Source organism: Podarcis filfolensis, assembly GCF_964270895.1.
Source record: "Podarcis filfolensis genome assembly, chromosome: 2".
In the NCBI taxonomy this organism is placed as follows: domain Eukaryota; kingdom Metazoa; phylum Chordata; class Lepidosauria; order Squamata; family Lacertidae; genus Podarcis; species Podarcis filfolensis.
Genome location: NC_139605.1, coordinates 114200065 through 114219699, shown reverse-complemented (window position 1 = coordinate 114219699; position 19635 = coordinate 114200065). Strand labels below are relative to the sequence as shown.

Below are 19635 nucleotides of genomic sequence, written 5' to 3'. Positions count from 1 at the left end.
CAGTTTAAAGAAGTGTAAAGTGCATCAGATTGCTGGGACAAATAATAATAATAATAATAATAATAATAATAATAATAATAATAAGTGCTTTAAGAAAAAAATGTGCTGGCACTCACCATGAAGTTGTTACAGTAAGTACCACAGGTGTCGGTACTGCGTACTCTTGAGTACCCCCAGGGAAAAAAGCACTGTTTATAACAACAATTTCACATTAAGGCTCATGGGGTCTGAATAGGCAATGCCTAGCAGAGTCATCAACTGTTTAGATATGACCAGTCCTTGAAACACAATTTTCCTAATGGTGAAGGAAAGAAGAAGAAGAAAACCTGGTATGGAGTTGGCTGTGCAAACTCAAGCAAGGTCTTACTGTGACCCTCCTGATGTTGTTGGGACTCCAGCTCCCATCAACCCTGACCATTGACCATGCTGCCTGAGGCTGATGGGACTTGAGGTCCAGCAATACCTGTGAGGTCATTTCTTCCAGCTAGACTGGTGACTGGGGGCGGCCGCCGAGACCATATAACACCGGTCTTGAAAGACCTACATTGGCTCCCAGTATGTTTCCGAGCACAATTCAAAGTGTTGGTGCTGACCTTTAAAGCCCTAAACGGCCTCGGCCCAGTATACCTGAAGGAGCGTCTCCACCCCCATCATTCTGCCCGGACGCTGAGGTCCAGCGCCGAGGGCCTTCTGGCGGTTCCCTCATTGCGAGAAGCAAAGCTACAGGGAACCAGGCAGAGGGCCTTCTCGGTAGTGGCGCCCGCCCTGTGGAACGCCCTTCCAGCAGATGTCAAAGCGATAAACAACTACCTGACATTCAGAAGACATCTTAAGGCAGCCCTGTTCGGGGAAGTTTTTAACGTGTGATATTTTACTGTATTTTTGGTTTTTATGGAAGCCGCCCAGAGTGGCTGGGGAGGCCCAGCCAGATGGGCGGGGTATAAATAATAAATTATTATTATTATTATTATTATTATTATTATTATTATTATTATTATTATATTCCCCAACCCAGTTTTTTGGTTTCCTCTCCAAGAGCTAAGGCACACGTTATGGTCATTCAAATCATGTGTTACCACCTCGGGGAGGCATATTTGATTAAAGATACACCAGAGGTCAAGGGTTTAAAATACTCCAACGAGGGCTTCAACTGCACATTGTAAATACAGTACAGTCGTACCTTGGGTTACATACGCTTCAGGTTACATACACTTCAGGTTACAGACTCTGCTTTCCCAGAAATAGTGCTTCAGGTTCACTTTGCTTCAGGTTAAGTTTGTTAAGTTCAGGTTAACTTTGCGTCAGGATGAGAACAGAAATCATGGTCCGGTGGCACGGCAGCAGCAGGAGGCCCCATTAGCTAAAGTGGTGCTTCAGGTTAAGAACAGTTTCAGGTTAAGAATGGACCTCCGGAACGAATTAAGTACTTAACCCGAGGTGCCACTGTAAATTCCTGCCAACCTAGCAGTTCGAAAGCACGTCAAAGTGCAAGTAGATAAATAGGTACCGCTCTGGCAGGAAGGTCAACGGCGTTTCCATGCGCTGCTCTGGTTCGCCAGAAGTGGCTTAGTCATGCTGGCCACATGACCCGGAAGCTGTACGCCGGCTCCCTCGGCCAATAAAGCGAGATGAGCGCCGCAACCCCACAGTTGGCCACGACTGGACCTAATGGTCAGGGGTCCCTTTACCTTTACCTTACCACTGTAAAGGAAAAACTAGCCTTACTGAGTCATGTACTTCTGACCCAAAGTACAGACCGTCGCAGCAGAAGAGATGTAGAGGAGGAGAGGCTCTTCTCACATATCCACAGCTACAGGTGTCTTCACTTCCTTGTAGCGAATCAGGAAGTAGGGGTAGCACTGGCAGCTTCTGAAGATAACAAAAATGTGTGGGTCACGGACACAATCTGTGCAGGAGTCAAAATGGGGGGGAGTTTGCCTTAAACATGAGTGGCCTCTCCACCAGCGACCAGTCAGCACTTTGGCCAGAAACATGTGACGCACATTGTTATTGGCTGCTAAGGCGTAGGTGTTTGAGTAGGAGGCGTCCCTAGCAAAGTAAACACCCCGGCCAAAAACTGCGCCATGGACTGATCCTGCCAGGTCGGGGTTAAAGTTGCTTATGCAAATAGACTTGATCCGCGATGCAGCTGTGCCGTGAAAGAGATGTCTCTCCACTGAGGGATGCTCCTTTTCTGAGCGTACCTGGAACATGAGCCTCTTCTGCCTGATTTGAAAGAGAAAGAAAAAAGAAAAGTGGATCATTTTATTTTATTTTAATTATTTATTAATAAAAATGGTCTATACACAGCGGTGTCATAAAAATATATCACAGTGGAATGGATGCCAGGCCAAGACCAGTCAGTCCCCATGGAAGGAAGAAGCCTCGGCCAAAGAAGATGAAATATACTCAGAGTCGCAAAGTGATTTCATGCTCTTTATTCAGCTCATAGTGGTGAGGAGGAATGAATGAATGTCCCCTCAAAGTATCTGCTTTATATACATTATTTACACAATGGGCTGCACATGATTGGCTAATTCCGGAATTCTACTGTAAGCCAATCAGGTTGTGGATTCACTTCTATCTGGAGCATGATTGGGTGGTTCCTGCCAACCAATCATACTGCTGCATTGTTCTAGGACCAATCAGACTGCTGCATTCTGAATCCTATTGTTCTAGGACCAATCAGACTGCTGCAGTTTGGATCCTATTGTTCTAGGACCAATCAGACTGCTGCAGTTTGGATCCTATTCAACTCAGTACATAACAGAAGATAAAGAAGAAGACTGGCAAAATAAATTATTGAACTATGCAGGGCAAATTATTTAAAAAAAGTAAGGTTACCAGACGTCCCTGTTTCCTGGGGACATTCCCCAGATTTATAAGTCAGTCCCCTGAGGGAGGGGGCTCAGAGGCTTTGTGGGTTCCAAGGGAAGACTTCAAGGGGACCATTGTACCATATTAGCAACTCCTGCTATATGAGGCAAACCAAACCCGCTGGCTAGCACTAGGAAAGCATTACTGTATGTGGTGTGTATACTAGGCTCCTCACCTCATATACGTATCCCAGAGTTGGTCATTGCGTATGCGGTAGATAGCCAGCACCAACGCCTGATCCTCGGGCAACTTGGCATGGAACAGCTTCCTCACCATCAGATGGGCTACTTCTGACAGAGTCACTTCTGCCATTGTGAAAGAAGAGCCCCCTTGAGGTGGTGGGACGCAGGCCGCAGGATAAGGCCCACAGAACAAATCCAGAGGATCTTCTCCTGCGAGAGCCAAAGTGGTCAGGGGTGGAGCAAGCGACCTGGAAGGGAAAAAGAACAAAGGAACAGGGTCAGCTGCCTCTGGTTTTGCCTTGTTTGCAGGCAGACCCCTATATTTTAATGGAGGGGTGGGAGAGAGAAAGGGAGGGAGAGAGAGAGGTGACTGTGCAAACTTATTGTTGACCAGCTGATCTCACTCACACAGACACTCTCTCATTCAACGTCATGAATTGCACTAACTCGGTGGTTCCCAATCGGGGGTCCTTGCCACCCACACAGAGGGCCTGTGGCAGCATTCACATAACAAAAACTACCATGGAGATACAAGAATTTTCATAAGGAGGGAGTCTATGGCTTGGTTTTTGGAAAACAACGGGTCCATAGTATTTAGCTAACTGGGAACCTCTGCACTGATTAAGTCACCCCAAACATTTGATTGGTTTTGAAGCAATGAACTGGGGAACTTCCTCAGGGGTCAAGAAATCTTGGCCGTGTGCATCTCTCTCACCTCTGCCCATTCTCTCTCCCAGTCTGCCACTCGCTTAGTGTTTTCCTACACCAACGCCCCCTTCCAACCACTTATCTAGCTCCACCAAGCCTTCTATCTCCCTCAGCCCCTCCCTACCCTCTGGCTGCCCCACTCCTCCTGCAACATTAGGGCCACTCAACCAATCACGGTTGGTGGCTTCACCAGCATCACAAAGCTCCTTAGCATATTACAGGTCAGATGTATGTATTATCTACTTTTAATGTCGTGTGGCTTATCCAATGCATGGCTGCACTCCAAAATCTAGACATGCATCCGACACCAATTTTCCGTTTGCCCAGACCATGGCAATTCATGAGTGTGGGTCTTACATACTAGTGAGACTGTGCAGTCTAAACACACACGGAAATCAGGACAACCCTCCTCCAAACAATACACACTTTAAAACATTGGTGAGGAACCTTTTTCAAGCCGAAGGCCCATATTCCCTCTTAAAAGACCTTCTGGGGGCCGCACAGTGGTGGACAGGGTCAGAGGCAAAATTGAGCAGAGCAACAGTTGTGGCTCTTACTATTGTACTGGGAGCTACATTCCAGCTGTGCAGAAGTCAGGTTTACACACACACACACAAACACAGATACCCCTCTCCAACCAGGCAAGCAAAAAGCATGATCACACTTCAAGGACACATTCCAGCCAAGCAAAACACAGAGCAGGGCTGCTGAGGAGCACGGTTTAGGAAGAGTTTCAAAGCCTAGTCAGAGAAGCTTAGAAGGCTGCAATCAGCTCCTGGGCCCAAGGTTCCTCACTCCTGTTTTAAAAAGATAAAAGGTAAAAACTAAAGGACCCTTGGTCAAAGGCAACTATGGGGTTGCGGCGCTCATCTTGCTTTCAGGCCGAGGGAACCGGCGTTTGTCCACAGACACCTTTCCAGGTCATGGGGTCAGGATGACTAAACCTCTTCTGGCACAACGAAACACCGCGACGGAAGCCAGAGAGCATGGAAACACCATTTACCTTTCTGCCGCAGTGGTACCTATTTATCTACTTGCACTGGCATGCTTTCGAACTGCTAGGTTGGCAGGAGCCGGGACAGAGCAACAGGAGCTCACCCTGCTGCAGGGATTCAAACCGCCGACCTTCTGATCGGCAAGCCCAAGAGGCTCAGTGGTTTAGACCACAGCGCCACCCGCGTATCCTTTAAAAAGGTACCTGTAACTCAGTACATGTAACTCAGTGTCAGAACTCACCACAACTGCCTCCCTTGTTCTCTTATAATGGCAATGGCGCCCACCTGAGAGGGAATGGAACTGAGTTCTGGTGAGTTTGGGCTGAAAAAAATGCCCTGCCTGTATTAAGTTCCTACTACTATACCATTTTCTTAAATTTCTTCAGGGGTTAAGTTTTTTTTTTTTTAAGTTACAATCAGAACTCTAAGTTCTTCACTAGTTAACTTGCACATCGGCAACATCCTTACACAAAAATATACAGTGTTCTGCAGAAGGATTAGACATGTGCCCTTCGGTCCAGAAACTCTGAGGAGGAAGATCTGGGTCCAAACTCACCGCAAGCAGCGCACGGTAACGTCAGCTGAGCGCCAGACGGGTCGGAACGTGATATCACGGGTGAAGCCCATCTTTACGTTGCGCTGGATAAACTGTTTGAGGTCTACATTGTAGATTTGATCTTGCACACGGAAGGCATGGTTCCACATGCCCCGCTCGAAAGCAGCGACGAGTTCCTGTGCGATAGGCTATGGAGAGAAAACACCAGAATTCCTCCCATCCTCTAGAACAGGTGTTTTTTCAAACTTTCTACGCTCGGGGCCCACCTGAGGTGGCTGAAAATAACCGAGGCCCACCAGACACAAAATCGTGGCACAGAGGAAAAGCCCGTCACAGAATGGCGACAGGTAGATGCAGAGTTTTGAATAATCAGCTGGCAATTACTAACTTCACTTTCTATGGAAGCCCTACACAAATGCAGAGCGCAGTTCCTAAGACCTTCTTTCTGACAACTCCCGCAGTCAAGCTGGTGCCAAACGTTTTGTTCTGCTTTCCTTTCAGTGAGGCCAAGAGAGAAGGGGCTTGTCATCAGGGCAGCCCAGGACCTCCACACACACTAGCCAGCCTTGAGCCTTGATGATGTCTCTTCTGTGCTGCTAACCTAGCGGTTTGACTTCACCCTCCATTGTCCCTTGAGACAGACGGATGAGAACGACAACATTTTTTTTGGAAATTGCTAAGTTCTTTTGCCACAGCATTTCCCTTGCAGCAAGGAGTTCCCTCGCTTGGCTTTCCTCAAGCCAAATTCAGACATTTGCTCTGGAGGCAAATGTGAATCAGCCTCCCTTTTACAGGTGGAATTTGCTGATCCAGAGAAGCTCTAATTGGAGAAGACTTTTTTCTTTTATATTTCCCCCCTTCTCATCCCTACATGCCTCTCAATGTATTTTCGCCCATCTCCTGTAATGTCTTCTCCCATTCTCCTCTCACAAACAACTTGTACCTTATCCACAGATAAGGTTTCTTTCATCCCTCCTCCCTGCTCCTTTCAGTCACTTCTCCCTCCTAGACAGCTTTCCTCTCTTATTCCTTTCTCTTTCCAATTAATGTAATAATAATAAATATTAACCTTTTATCTCACTTTGCAATTTCTTTTGATACCTCCTCTGGCTCTTTTCCCCTCAGGAGAGGGAACTCTCCAGAACTGCTCTGTCTCTGGGCCACTTTTACTCAGTTGCCGGTGCTGACGTTGGCCCAACCAAAATGTTATGACACAGCTAGGGGGCAAGGTGGGTTGTGGCACTGAGGCCCACCTGAAAGCGGTCCTCAGTCCTCCTGCCCTGACCCACCATTTGAGAAACACTATCCAGGCACACCAGACCACATCCAAAGGTTCTTATTAGCATGACTATGCTAGACCCTGCTAGACCCTGAGGTAAATTCTTGGGGTTTCCCTCACATCACATTAATGTAATGTACACAATGTATAAGGAAAATCTTAGGAAAGCCCGTTATGAAACACACTTGCCCAACTTGTTGGCTATCCTCCCAGCTAGGCACAATACAGTGGAGCTTGCATAGCCCCATTTGAAGCCATCGTTTTGAAAACAAATTTTCTAGGTTTGTCATGAAATTGCACAGTAATTGAAGTACCCCAAATCTGGCGGATTTCAACAGGACTTAAGAGTGCCCGTTACCCTCCCAGTTAATTTTAGAGGGTGATAAAAGGAAACCAAACAATGAGATGGCTCCATAATCAATTTTTTTTGTATCTCTGGATCCTCTTACCTCATCATATTCCAGCCAATGGAAACTTTCATTGTAGTAAACCTTCCACTCTGTAAAGAGGTAGGGACTGCGATCAGGGCTGCTGCTGTTGGACAGTCGCCTTACTTGGTCATACAGCAGTATTGGTGAGAGAGCCATGGTGTTAAAGTTTAAGAAATACACGTTGCCCCTCCTGCAAGGGAAGGAAGGTAACCATCACCAGAGGGCGAGGATCTATGGTTGCCAACTGACAGGAGGGGAATGCCTGGCTTTGCTCTTTCGCCTTTAACTTGATTTACTGAAAACAGCTGGTGAAGCTTTTCACCGCATGGGTAATGGTATTTTTTTATATAAGTATCTTCATCTGGTTTAAAAAAACAACACCTTCATATCAAACTGCTGTAAAAACTAGTAGAAGAGTTGCTAAAAAGTTATTAACCCTTATTCACAAGCTCACTCAGAGCTCCACTTCTAACTTAGAAAATACTCACCTAAATATACATTCCTGTTGGTGATTCTTAGCAAGAGTGAATTCTGTGGTGTGAGATAATGCCATGGTACTGTGCCCTACGCACTGTCTTCAGTCGCGCTGACGGATGCCAACAAGTCTTCACTATAGTACATGTGCAACATGTACCTTGCCTTGGTGTAGCTTCACCTCCTTGCTGAAAGCTATTCTGTACCACACACTCAATGAGAGCAAAGTTGTCTATTGGGATCTTTCCTATTTCTTCTGGGATCTGTCCATTAAAAGACCCATACACTGCAGATGTCCCTACCTTTTCGATGCATATTATAAAGTCATCGGCTTTGCGGGCTATAAATAGTTATCTGGCTCTGACCCTACCAAAAACGAAAAGAAAAGAAAAAAGCTCCTCCTATCTGGTCCAGTTATCTATATTTCCATGGGAGATGCATTTCTCATGCTAGTCTGTTTGGAAGCTGTCCCACACTTAATGCCATGTGCTGCCTCTTGAACCTTTATGACTGATTCACACTGGCACTACTAACACACCAGATGAGATTAAACAAGGTTATTACAACAAAATACAAATAAAAAATGGCAGTTAAAGGCAGAATCAAAACACACAATTGAGAACTAAATGTTCTGTAAAGGGCCTGGAGAAATACTGTAAACGGTCTTTGGCTTACAGAAAAAAATATAGAAATTCCGCATCAGGTGAACCTCCCTAGAGACAGGATGTCACTATTAGTGCCACTAGGGAAGTGTACACATTATATCTCTGAAGCACATTCAAAGCTCAGTCTTTTCTGCAAAGAATTCTGGGCACTGTAGTTTACCAGTCAGAGAGTTACAATTCCCAACAGCCTTTAAAAAACTACAGCACCCAGAGTTCTTTGAGAGGGGAGATGAGTTTCAAAAGTGTAGTGGCTCCCTCTCTACCTACCATATCTAGATGCACCCGAAGAACAGACTCTAATGTAATGGCAGGCTGATATGGAGGTAAGCGATCCTTCAGGGATTCTAGGCGGCTAAACATCCATACAATCTAAATTGTGTCCAGCTAAACATCCATACAAGTCTAAATTGTGTCCAGAAGGCACACAAATGGTAGTGATAGGCAACTTTCCTTTTTCAAGAAACCACTGAAAAGTGTTTGAAGTGCTGTTTCCCTGGAACACACTTTGAAAACCCGAGACACCTAAATTTTACAAGTACAGTGGTACCTCAGGTTACATATGCTTCAGGTTACATACGCTCCGCTAACCCAGAAATAGTGCTTCAGGTTAAGAACTTTGCTTCAGGATGAGAACAGAAATTGTGCTCCGGCAGTAGCGGGAGGCCCCATTAGCTAAAGTGGTGCTTCAGGTTAAGAGCAGACCTCCAGAATGAATTAAGTACTTAACCCGAGGTACCACTGTATGGATGCCAGGATTTCAACCTGCCCTTACCATAATCCCTGCCCCATAATGACGGATGTGAAGGAAGCAAGGCTGATTTCTTAGTGAGCCCTGAAGGAGCCCTTTTATCAATTGCTTCACAAGTTCTGGGGCAGAACCCAGAACCCAGATTGCAAGTACGTTCCGGAGTTGAACCTGGCTCTGGGGATCTTTCCGACCGAAAGCCGAAAGGAGAAAGATGTTATGGTCCTTACCTGTCACTCAGTTGCGCCGTGGGGACTTCCTGATTACAGTAGAGCTTCTCCAGATGATGCTGAGCTGAGAAACTGAAACTAAGCCACACTTTGTCTTTCTGGCGGCGCCACTGCCAGTGGTAGGGGAACGGGGTGTGATGGCAAGGGCACTTCTCCTGCAAATAGCAGCATCCTAGCAGAAAGTTGTCGCAGATCGGCACACCGTTCTTCTGATGGACGTGATAAAGCGGGGCGTCGTCTGCGCCAGATAGCTTCAGAATTGTAATGCCCAGCAACTCGTCCTTCAAGAAGGTGAGGCCCCGCTCAGACACAGAGGACTCTGCACTTTCTGCCATCTGGGTTCAATCGAACTGCAGGATCCAAAGTGCACACAGGCTAACACCAGGCAGGCCCCCCCGGGAGGAGGGTCTTGCTTCTATCTCTAATATAAAAGATAAAATCTCTCGCCGCCGCTCATTGTACGTACCAATCCCGTTTTTTAACACCAGGCAAATCCAGTGACTTAACAAAACATGCCTCCACTCGGGAAGTAAGTTTTACTTTCACTTTCTCATTCAGTTGCTTGAAAGCAGCTTGTATCTTTCCAAGCGAGGCGCTTAGAGAGGCTACTGGTTTGCTCTCTCTGCTGTTTCTGTGCACGGCACACAGAAACTCAGCAGGTGAGGCTTAAAAATAGAGAGAGATGATAATAATAATATAATCACCACTATCATCAGTTCCCTCATTCATGCTCAGCCCCACTCGCCTCACAGAGTGTTTGTTGTGGGGGAGGAAGGGAAGGGAGATTGTTAGCCGCTTTGAGACTCCTTCGGGTAGTGATAAAGCGGGATATCAAATCCAAACTCTTCTTCTTCATGTCACGGCAAATTGTATGGGGTGGGAATCCAATGTAGGATTCGGATTTTATGGGCTTGTCCATATTTGAGCATTATTTAGCTGTTAATCCACTCCCCAACCCCAGATTCAAATTAGACCAGAGTAATCCACTCTGACACATATTTGAATTTGGATATGAGGAGCAAGCCAGGTCTTTCCTGTTCCTATCAGTAGGTGGCTCCACTTTTTTTGTCCCTGCCTCCTCATTTGTTCATTTTATTATATCAATAAAGTCCTGTGTGCAGATAGCTGTGCGGGTATGTTGATATTTTTTCCCCTGCCCAAGAAATGTGCCAAAGCACACAGTCAGGCAATTGTAAATATGCTTGTACAGTCTGTTACGGAAATTGCGGGGGGGGAACACATCTTTAAAGTTAAATATTACAAATATTATGCCTGAATATATCCTTCCAACTTGACAGCTCAGGGAAGTCACCTAGCTTTAAAAATAATATAAAATCATCTCCTTTCCCAGTTCCCCCCATTCCAAAGCTATTTTCCCCTTGCAAAGGACCCCAGGAAGTTCTCAGAGGTGACAATTGCTGGGCTCATTGTTAGCCAAAGGAAGGCAAATCTCATCACCTGACTCGCCTCAGGCTCCAGACATGCAAAGGAACTTCTATTGTACTTTTGGGTGGTGGGTACTTAAGACATATTTGTCTATGCTCATCTTATACCTGAGTCTTGCCCTGCCATGTCTGCTTATGCTAATCTTTTACCAAGGACTTGTCTGGACATGTTTGCCAAGGTTAACCCCTCCCCTTCGAACTGTATTCTGGGATGTGGTGGGAAAGTTTTAAAAGTCTTTGTCACCCCATCCTCGGGGTTCAAAATTTGCTCTTTGAACCTATTGCGCAATAAACTTTGGTCTACAGCTATTTGCTCCAGTTGGCTGGATTCCTTCCTTTATTCCGCAGGACCCACGGGCTCTGCCCGACGAGCTGAGTGACTGAGCAGCCTCGCACCTAGATTTTCCCCCCCTAACAAGTCATACCTTGGAGGTCGAATGGAATCCGTTCCAGAAGTCCGTTTCGACTTCCAAAGCATTTGGAAACCAAACCACAGCTTCAGATTGGCTGCAGGAAGCTCCTGCAGCCAATTGGAAGCTGCAGAAGCCTTGTCAGACGTTCAGGTTCCAAAGAATGTTTGCAAACCAGAACACTCACTTCCAGGTTTGCAGCATTCGGAAGCCAAAACGTCCGAGTACCAGGGCATTCGGGATTCAACGTATGAGTGGATGTTTTTTGGGGTGAGTGCAAACCAGAGGGATCAAAAGAAAATATTTTATAAAAGGCTAAGCTCCTGAGTAGCATGTTGGGCGGGGGGAATGAAAGCAGTTGTAAATTCTCAGTACAGCGGTACCTCGGATTAAGTACTTAATTTGTTCTGGAGGTCCGTTCTTAACCTGAAACTGTTCTTAACCTGAAGCACCACTTTAGCTAATGGGGCCTCCTGCTGCTGCTGTGCCGCCGGAGCCTGATTTCTGTTCTTATCCTGAAGTAAAATTCTTAACCCGAGGTACTATTTCTGGGTTAGCGGAGTCTGTAACCTGAAGCGTATGTAACCTGAAGCGTCTGTAACCCGAGGTACCACTGTACAAATTTGGTGTATAAAGTTTTTGGTGTTTTCCAAGACGTTGTGTGTTGACTGAGCATCTTCAGTCCTCGATGAGCTCTCTCTCTCTCTCTCTCTGGTGTGTGTGTGTGTGTGTGTGTGTGTGTGTGTGAAGTGCACAGGAGCAAGAGCCCATCCACTTCCCCCATGTGCTATGGAAGAATGACTCCACAGCAGAGGAGCAGGTATGAGATCATCATTCCCCCAATTTCATGCTGGTGCTCTTTAGCACCAAGAGATTCATTCCCCATAATCAGCTGGCATTTTGAGAGTTGTTCCACACAGCAGTATAATACAGTGCTATATTATTATTTTATTTCTTATATTTCTATACCACCTTTATCTTCCAATGATCCCAAGGTGGTGTGCATGGTTCTCCTCCCCATTTCATCCTCACAACAACCCTGTGAGGTAGGTTAGGCTAAGAGATGGTGACTGGCCCAAGGTCATCCAGTGAGCTTCATGGCTGAGTGGGGAGAAAGAAAGGGAAATCAGTAATAAAACTGGAGAACATAAACTGACTAATGAACAGACGAATAACTATTTATTCACCATTAGTATCAGCCATGCAGACAACTGAGTTACAGTGGTACAGTGGTGCCCCGCAAGACGAATGCCTCGCAAGACGGAAAACTCGCTAGACGAAAGGGTTTTCCGTTTTTTGAGCTGCTTCGCAAGACGAATTTCCCTATGGGCTTGCTTCGCAAGACGAAAACGTCTTGCAAGTTTGTTTCCTTTTTCTTAACACCGTTAATACAGTTGCGACTTGACTTCGAGGAGCAACTCATAGAACGCAGTGTACAAAGTAGCCTTTTTTGAGGTTTTTAAAGACTGGTGATTTTTGAAGCTTTTCCAAAACTTCTTTTGCAGCCATTTGGTAAGTTAAGCTTTTAAAACTTTTTTTTGGGGGGTTTGGATTTTGGGTTGGGGTGTTTGGAATTCAAGGACTTGTTGGGGAGGGGTTTGCAAGAATCTGGAAGCTTGTTTGTTTTCTGCATTTTTATGATTTTCTGTGACCATTGGGCCACTCTGCTGTTTTTTTAAAAAAATTCTGGATTTGAATTTCTGTGTGCTGGGTGGCTGGGGGAACAGCTGGGGAGGGGTTTGCAAGAATCTGGAAGCTTGTGTTTTTTCCCCTGCATTTTTATGATTTTCTGTGACCATTGGGCCACTCTGCTGTTTTTTAAAAAAAATTCTGGGTTTGAATTTTGAAATGCTCTTTACAGTATGTGTGACTTTAAAGAGCACTTAATAAACTCTTGTTGTACCAAATTTGGCTTTGTTTGGACTTTTTTTGACCATAGGAACGCATTAATTGATTTTCAATGCATTCCTATGGGATTTCGTGCTTTGCAAGACGAAAAATTCGCTAGACGAAAAAATTCGCAGAACGAATTAATTTCGTCTTGCGAGGCACCACTGTACCTCGGGTTACATACGCTTCAGGTTACATACACTTCAGGTTACAGACTCTGCTAACCCAGAAATAGTGCTTCAGGTTAAGAACTTTGCTTCAGGATGAGAACAGAAATTGTGCTCCGGCGGCACAGCGGCAGCAGGAGGCCCCATTAGCTAAAGTGGTGCTTCAGGTTAAGAACAGCTTCAGGTTAAGAACGGACCTCCGGAACGAATTAAGTACTTAACCTGAGGTACCACTGTATTTTCAATGGGACCACTGTGTAGGGAAAGGGTTAAGTACATCACATTATTCCTCCCACCACTGCAATTTAACTAGGGTGGGAGAAACTGATATAAAGGCTATGCTACTTGGAAAGGGAAGAGTTAGGAATTATGGCTAGAGAAGAGAGGTGAACCATAGAGAAGAATGTCTACAGGCCAGAATTAGTGAGAATAGCAACAAGAGATTATATCTAAACCTGACAAAAATGCACAACTATTCTATTGAGCTTAAAAACAAAAGGTCGGATCTGTTGATATATTGGGGTGGAGGAGGGGCTGGAAGCTGAAGAGGGAAAACATGAGAAGGGGATGTTTTGTTCATTATATCATACAGATACCCTATAAAAAGTCAAGAAAATAAAATGCAGCTATTCCACAGTAAATGACCAGAGTGGAAGCAGCCCTTTCATGGAGATTCAAGGAGGAAGAGTCATTCCCACCCCCCACAATAGACTGCAACCCCCCAGCTTCCCAGCTTTCATTTTTTAAAAAAGAATAAGGGTTCGTTCATATTGTTTCACGTAGCTAGTCCTGCATCTCCATTGATTCTCAGTTGACCATATGATGTTCACTTCCAAATCACTGCTTTCCCACACTTTTCCTTTCCTCGGTCTGGATTTTCTTGTACCAGAGATACTCTGAAAAGGAGAGAGTTTGAGAAAATCAGGATTGAGTGCGGAGAAAGTGAGGGAAGGCCGCGATTTGGAGGAGAATGCCATATGGACAATGGAGAATTAATGTACAGGAAACTTCAAAGGTAAATGGACCTCTGACCATTAGGTCCAGTCGTGGCCGACTCTGGGGCTGCGTCACTCATCTCACTTTATTGGCCGAGGGAGCTGGCGTACAGCTTCCGGGTCATGTGGCCAGCATGACTAAGCCGCTTCTGGCAAACAAGAGCAGCACACAGAAATGCTGTTTACCTTCCCACCAGAGCGGTACCTATTTATCTACTTGCACTTTGACGTGCTTTCGAACTGCTAGGTTGGCAGGAGCAGGGACCGAGCAACGGGAGCTCACCTCGTCGCGGGGATTCGAACCACCGACCTTCTGATTGGCAAGTCCTAGGCTCTGTGGTTTAACCCACAGCGCCACCCGCGTCACAGGAAACTTACTACCCACAATAAACAAGTACGGATGAGCCCCAAGTTTCTAGGATTTACAGAAATAAAGATATGTGGCAAAATGTACAGAGACTATTGTCTGTGCCATAAACTAGCCTGCTCCCCGCCTTTGTTGTTTTACTCTGCAACTTCCCCTGGAAAAGTTCTTCCAGACATCCATGCTCCCTTTGTTAATGTTGTTTCTCGTATACTTGGAATTACCCTGGGATCTTCCAGCTGGGGTTATGTTTTTGGAGTGTGTGCTAAAATCTAAGCACGGCCAGATGCTAGAGCAACACTTTCCAGAAGCTTGGGTATTTCCTCTCTGTAAAAAGCATGAGAAACACCAGCAGCCACACCATTCTTGGTTGTTAAGTGGGAGCAACAGTCTTATTTTTCCAACTCATTGTGCAATCGACCCCACCGAACTTCTTCCATTTTGCAATCTAGTGGCACTATTGGCAAAGCTGCTTGTCCTGGCTTGCACTTGGCCCAGTGGCTCCTCCCCTCCCCACAACATCCTCTTTCAGTGAAGATGAAGCCAATTCTGCAGGTGCCTCAACCATACGCAGTACATTTTTGTCAAGTACTTTCCTTATTTGCTAACTCAATTATTTCTAAAAAGCTAGATTAAGTTTATCCCAAACCGTAGCAGTCCTGTTCTTTCTCAGATGGATTCACTGTGTGATGTTTCTAATTGCTGGTTTGTAGCAATCTTGAGAGTTTCCACTGTACATATGCAAGCTAACGTAGTGCTACTGTCTCACCTAACAATATCTTAAAGATTGACAGATTGGGGGAAATCTTTTGAGGAGCAGAGCTCAATGAATGACATGGGCTTTCATCCATGGAAGCTTATGCCATAGTAACTCTGCTGACTTTTAAGGTAACACACAAGTCTGTTATTGCTTTTCCTGCGACTGCCTGGCTGTGTAAAAGGTAAAGGTAAAGGACCCCTGACAGTTAAGTCCAGTTGTGGGCGACTCTGGGGTTGCGGCGCTCATCTCGCTTTACAGGCCAAGGAAGCCGGTGTTTGTCCACAGACAGTTTTTCTGGGTCATGTGGCCAGCATGACTAAGCCGCTTCTGGCACAACAGAACACCGAAACCAGAGCAGCACACAGAAACACTGTTTACCTTCCTGCCGGAGCGGTACCTATTTATCTACTTGCACTTTTTGGTGTGCTTTCGAACTGCTAGGTTGGCAGGAGCTGGGACTGAGCAACGGGAGCTCACTCTGTCATGGGGATTCAAACTGCCAACCTTCTGATCGGCAAGCCCAAGAGGCTCAGTGTTTTAGACCACAGCGCCATTAATTTAAAGTACATTTCCCACATCTCAAAGAATCTTGAAAATTATGGTTTACTCCTCACAGAGCCACAATTCCTAGCACTCTCAACAAACTGCAGTTCCCAATATGCTTTGGGAGAAGTCATGTTCTTTAAATGTATAGTGTGTGTGCTTCCCGTGTCACATCTATCCCAAAGGAACTCATTGGAAAGCTGCTTCAAATTGAGTCAGACTATTGTTCCTTCCAGCCCGGGACTGTCCACAAGGGCTGGCAACAAGTTCCCAGGGTTTCAGGCAGGAGACATTCCAAACACTACCTGCAGATTGACTTTGGGACCTTTGCAAAGCAGATGCTCTTATGCTGAGTTATGGCCCATCTGCAACTTGAATTAAAGCTCATGATGCTCTTAGGGCTGGTATATAATCTCACCTCCCTCCATTACCTGGCTGCTACTTTCACCATTAGCTCTTTAAAAATGGAGTCATTCTGCTATGGAGCTCCTATGGTAGTGAGCTCTTAAGGCTCCAATTGTAACCTAACCCCAGTTACCTGGGACTAAGTTCCATTTAATTCAAAACACTTCTGAGCAGACCTGGTTAGAATTATGCTGTTGCAATGCAAAGGCAGAAATTAAATCAGAATTGACTAAAATTGACAAGCAATTTCTCATTGCACCTGACCTTTTGTTTGCCTTCAAACTGTAGCAGGACTTCAGAGCAGAGGGGAAGAAAGGCCATCAATGTAACCAAAACAAGAAATTGGTATTTCCTTCTCACATCCCTGTAATAGCTTTACAGTTTTTGTGCAAAACTGGGGTAAAATTGCTGAGCCTTTCACAAGTTTTTCTTCCATTCTCTTTCTGTGAGCAGCGACAACAATGGGATGCAGGAGGTCTTCTAGGAAAAGGGAGAGGTCAGTCAGAATTGCCTCAACACTGGTGTTTTGTTTTGTTTTTACAGGGAAAGGGTTGCCCGATTGAAGTGCCCGTAAATGGCAGCAGGTGTGAGAGGAGGGGTTGAGTTTCTCCTGCTTATTTCTCTCTTCTGAAGAATTCTAGTGAGTGCATGAAGACTAAAATTAAGCTCTGAATCCGGCTAGCGCTAAAAATCCCTTTTTACTGCTGCTGTTGTTGCAATGGCATTTCCAGGAATCCAGGGATAGCTCATGGGGCTTTCTCTCTGAAGTTAAAGCCGTCTGCCCTCTGGTGGTTGATTTCCAGGTGAACTCTTGCAGTGGCTCCTGTGGAGACAGCTGCTAAGCTTTGGATTTGCAGGGCAAGAAGGGTTTGGCCTGTTTGGTATTTGAACTAAAGTCCTTTAAAAAGTGGCAGGAGGTGGCGGTAGCGGCAGGGAGCAGAATGCCTAGCTCAGGTTTTAGGGCATTTTCACACATGGCAGGAGAAATGCCTCCAAGCCCATCTCTCACTATTTGCATGTGTAATAATAATAATAATAATAATAATAATAATAATTTATTATTTGTACCCCGCCCATCTGGCTGGGTTGCACAAAGACCAAAAATACACTAAGATGTCACACGTTAAAATCTTCCCTGAACCTTAAGCCTTAAGATGTCTTCTGAAAATTTTTTTTTGTCAGGTAGTTGTTCTTTGACATCTGATGGGAGGGCGCTCCACAGGGTGGGTGCCACTACCGACAAGACCCTCTGCCTGGTTCCCTGTAGCTTTGCTTCTCGCAATGAGGGAACCGCCAGAAGGCCCTTGGCGCTGGACCTCAGTGTCCGGGAAGAACGATGGGGGTGGAGATGCTCCTTCAGGTATACTGGGCCTGTGAATGAATGCTGTCAGTGCTGTTCAGAAGACAAAATGGATATATAATGCACATTTTAGCCAGTGAACAGTTTACAGAAAGCAGAAATGTGACATGCTTTGGTATCTTTTGTAATCACTGGTGGTTGGTGCCCACTGGACCTGGCAGGGCTGCTGGGAAGTCACAGAATGTGGCTAGTGAGGTCCCAGGGGTATGCCAAGTTCTGATTTTTTCTCTCCATCCTCTTCCCTTGTGAAGGACCCAACTAAACTGAAATATGTCTTACTTTGGTTTAGAAGGGGTCCCTGCTGTCATAGTTGCTTCTCTGCTGGGAGAAAAGTTGTGTGGATTCCACCTGTTCTGATTCTCTCCTTATCATCCTCCTCTGAAAAGAAAAAGTGGCTTTATCAACACTTTGCAGTTTTATTACTGCTTAACACCCAAGTCAGTTACCTTGGTTCAGGAGGGATTCCTGCTGTCGCCATTTCTAGTGTGGGTTCATTGCACAATAACTGTACGTTGCTCATGGGTAAGCTGCTGTTCCCGTCAACTTGAGCAGTGTTTCCTAGCAAGAGAACAGCCATGTAACATGGTGGGTGTTTGCGTAGAAGTAAGTCACACTGTGTTAAATGGGGCTTATGCCTATGCAAGCGCACAAAGAATTGCAGTCTTTACCCCACATGTTTAAAAGACGCCTGCTTCTTGGGAGAAAAACAATGACAAACCTACACAGCATCTTAAAAAGCAGAGACATCACCTTGCCAACAAAGGTCCGTATAGTTAAAGCTATGGTTTTCCCAGTAGTGATGGAATCACGAAGAGTCGGACACAAATAATCTCTTCGTGACCCCATGGACCAGAGCACACCAGGCACGCCTGTCTTCCACTGCCTCCCGCAGTTTGGTCAAACTCATGTTGGTAGCTTCGAGAACACTGTCCAAACATCTCGTCCTCTGTTGTCCCCTTCTCCTTGTGCCCTCCATCTTTCCCAACATCAGGGTCTTTTCCAGGGACTCTTCTCTTCGCATGAGGTGGCCAAAGTATTGGAGCCTCAGCTTCAGGATCTGTCCTTCCAGTGAGCACTCAGGGCTGACTTCCTTAAGAATGGATAGGTTTGATCTTCTTGCAGTCCATGGGACTCTCAAGAGTCTCCTCCAGCACCATAATTCAAAAGCATCCATTCTTTGGCGATCAGCCTTCTTTATGGTCCAGCTCTCACTTCCATACATCACTACTGGGAAAACCATAGCTTTAACTATACGGACCTTTGTTGGCAAGGTGATGTCTTTGCTTTTTAAGATGCTGTCCCATCAGATATCAAGGCAATAAACAACTATCTTGCTTTTAGAAGACACCTGAAGGGAGCCCTTTTTAGGGAATATTTTAATGTTTGATGCTTTATTGTGTTTTTAATATTCTGTTGGCAGCAGCCCAGAGTGGGCAGGGTATAAATAAATTATTATTATTATTATTATTATTATTATTATTATTATTATCCGAAGGGAGCTCTGTATAGGGAAATTATTTAATGTTTAATTTCCTATTATGTTTTTATATACGTTGGAAGCCATTCAGGGTGGCTGGGACAACCCAGTCAGATGGGTGGGGTATTATAATAATAATAATAATAATAATAATAATAATAATAATAATAAGCCGTCCCTATTTTCATTGGAGAAATGTTGGAGGGTAAGCCCTGAAGAAGCCTGATTGCTTGATCACTTTTTTGACCTCCTCACACCACCCCCAGATAAATATCATGGATCACTATGCCACAGTTAGGATCTCAGGGACTCCCACAGCCTGCAGTCACCATGGCAACAATTCTCCCATCAATCACAGACGCTCCGCGTTAGCCAATACCCGGAAAGAACCGTCATCGAATCTAATTTTCAGGAAACAATGGCACTTTATCCGGTCACGTGACGATGGCTGGTCCAATCGTTGCTCAGCAACGGAGCACTCCAGCCGCTTCCTTGTTCACCATGGGAATTCTCCCATTCTTCCGGTCCTCACCTTCCTCGAAAGCAGGCTTCGGCAAGTGACCGACAGCCCTTTTGTCGAATCGCGGGCAAGAGGCGGGGTTTCAAGGTGAGCCACGCCCCCTCCCTAGAAACTCGCTAGACATGAAAAAGGTAGGGAGGCGGGACGGGCAGGTTAG

General features: G+C 45.5%; 1 protein-coding gene across 10 annotated transcripts; it reads right to left on the bottom strand.

The window, feature by feature from the left end:
* Positions 1–1706: 1706 nt before the first annotated feature.
* LOC310755903 (protein mono-ADP-ribosyltransferase TIPARP-like) lies at positions 1707–19595 on the bottom strand. Of its 10 annotated transcripts, none has more exons than XM_083599327.1 (10): positions 19288–19541; positions 16386–18039; positions 14558–14740; positions 11970–12098; positions 9655–9807; positions 9143–9557; positions 7047–7218; positions 5319–5506; positions 3053–3307; positions 1707–2226 (listed from the first exon to the last, which is right to left on the bottom strand). In XM_083599327.1, exons 6-10 carry the CDS (start codon positions 9475–9477, stop codon positions 1797–1799), a joined length of 1380 nt encoding a protein of 459 aa, XP_083455453.1. In that variant the 5' UTR covers positions 9478–9557; positions 9655–9807; positions 11970–12098; positions 14558–14740; positions 16386–18039; positions 19288–19541; the 3' UTR covers positions 1707–1796. The 10 variants fall into 10 exon arrangements, with proteins under 10 accessions (XP_083455453.1, XP_083455448.1, XP_083455454.1 ...); XM_083599322.1 differs by having other exon boundaries at positions 9143–9807; positions 16386–17514; positions 17761–18039; XM_083599328.1 differs by having other exon boundaries at positions 9143–9807; positions 16386–17492; positions 17761–18039.
* Between the last annotated feature and the right edge of the window lie 40 nt (positions 19596–19635).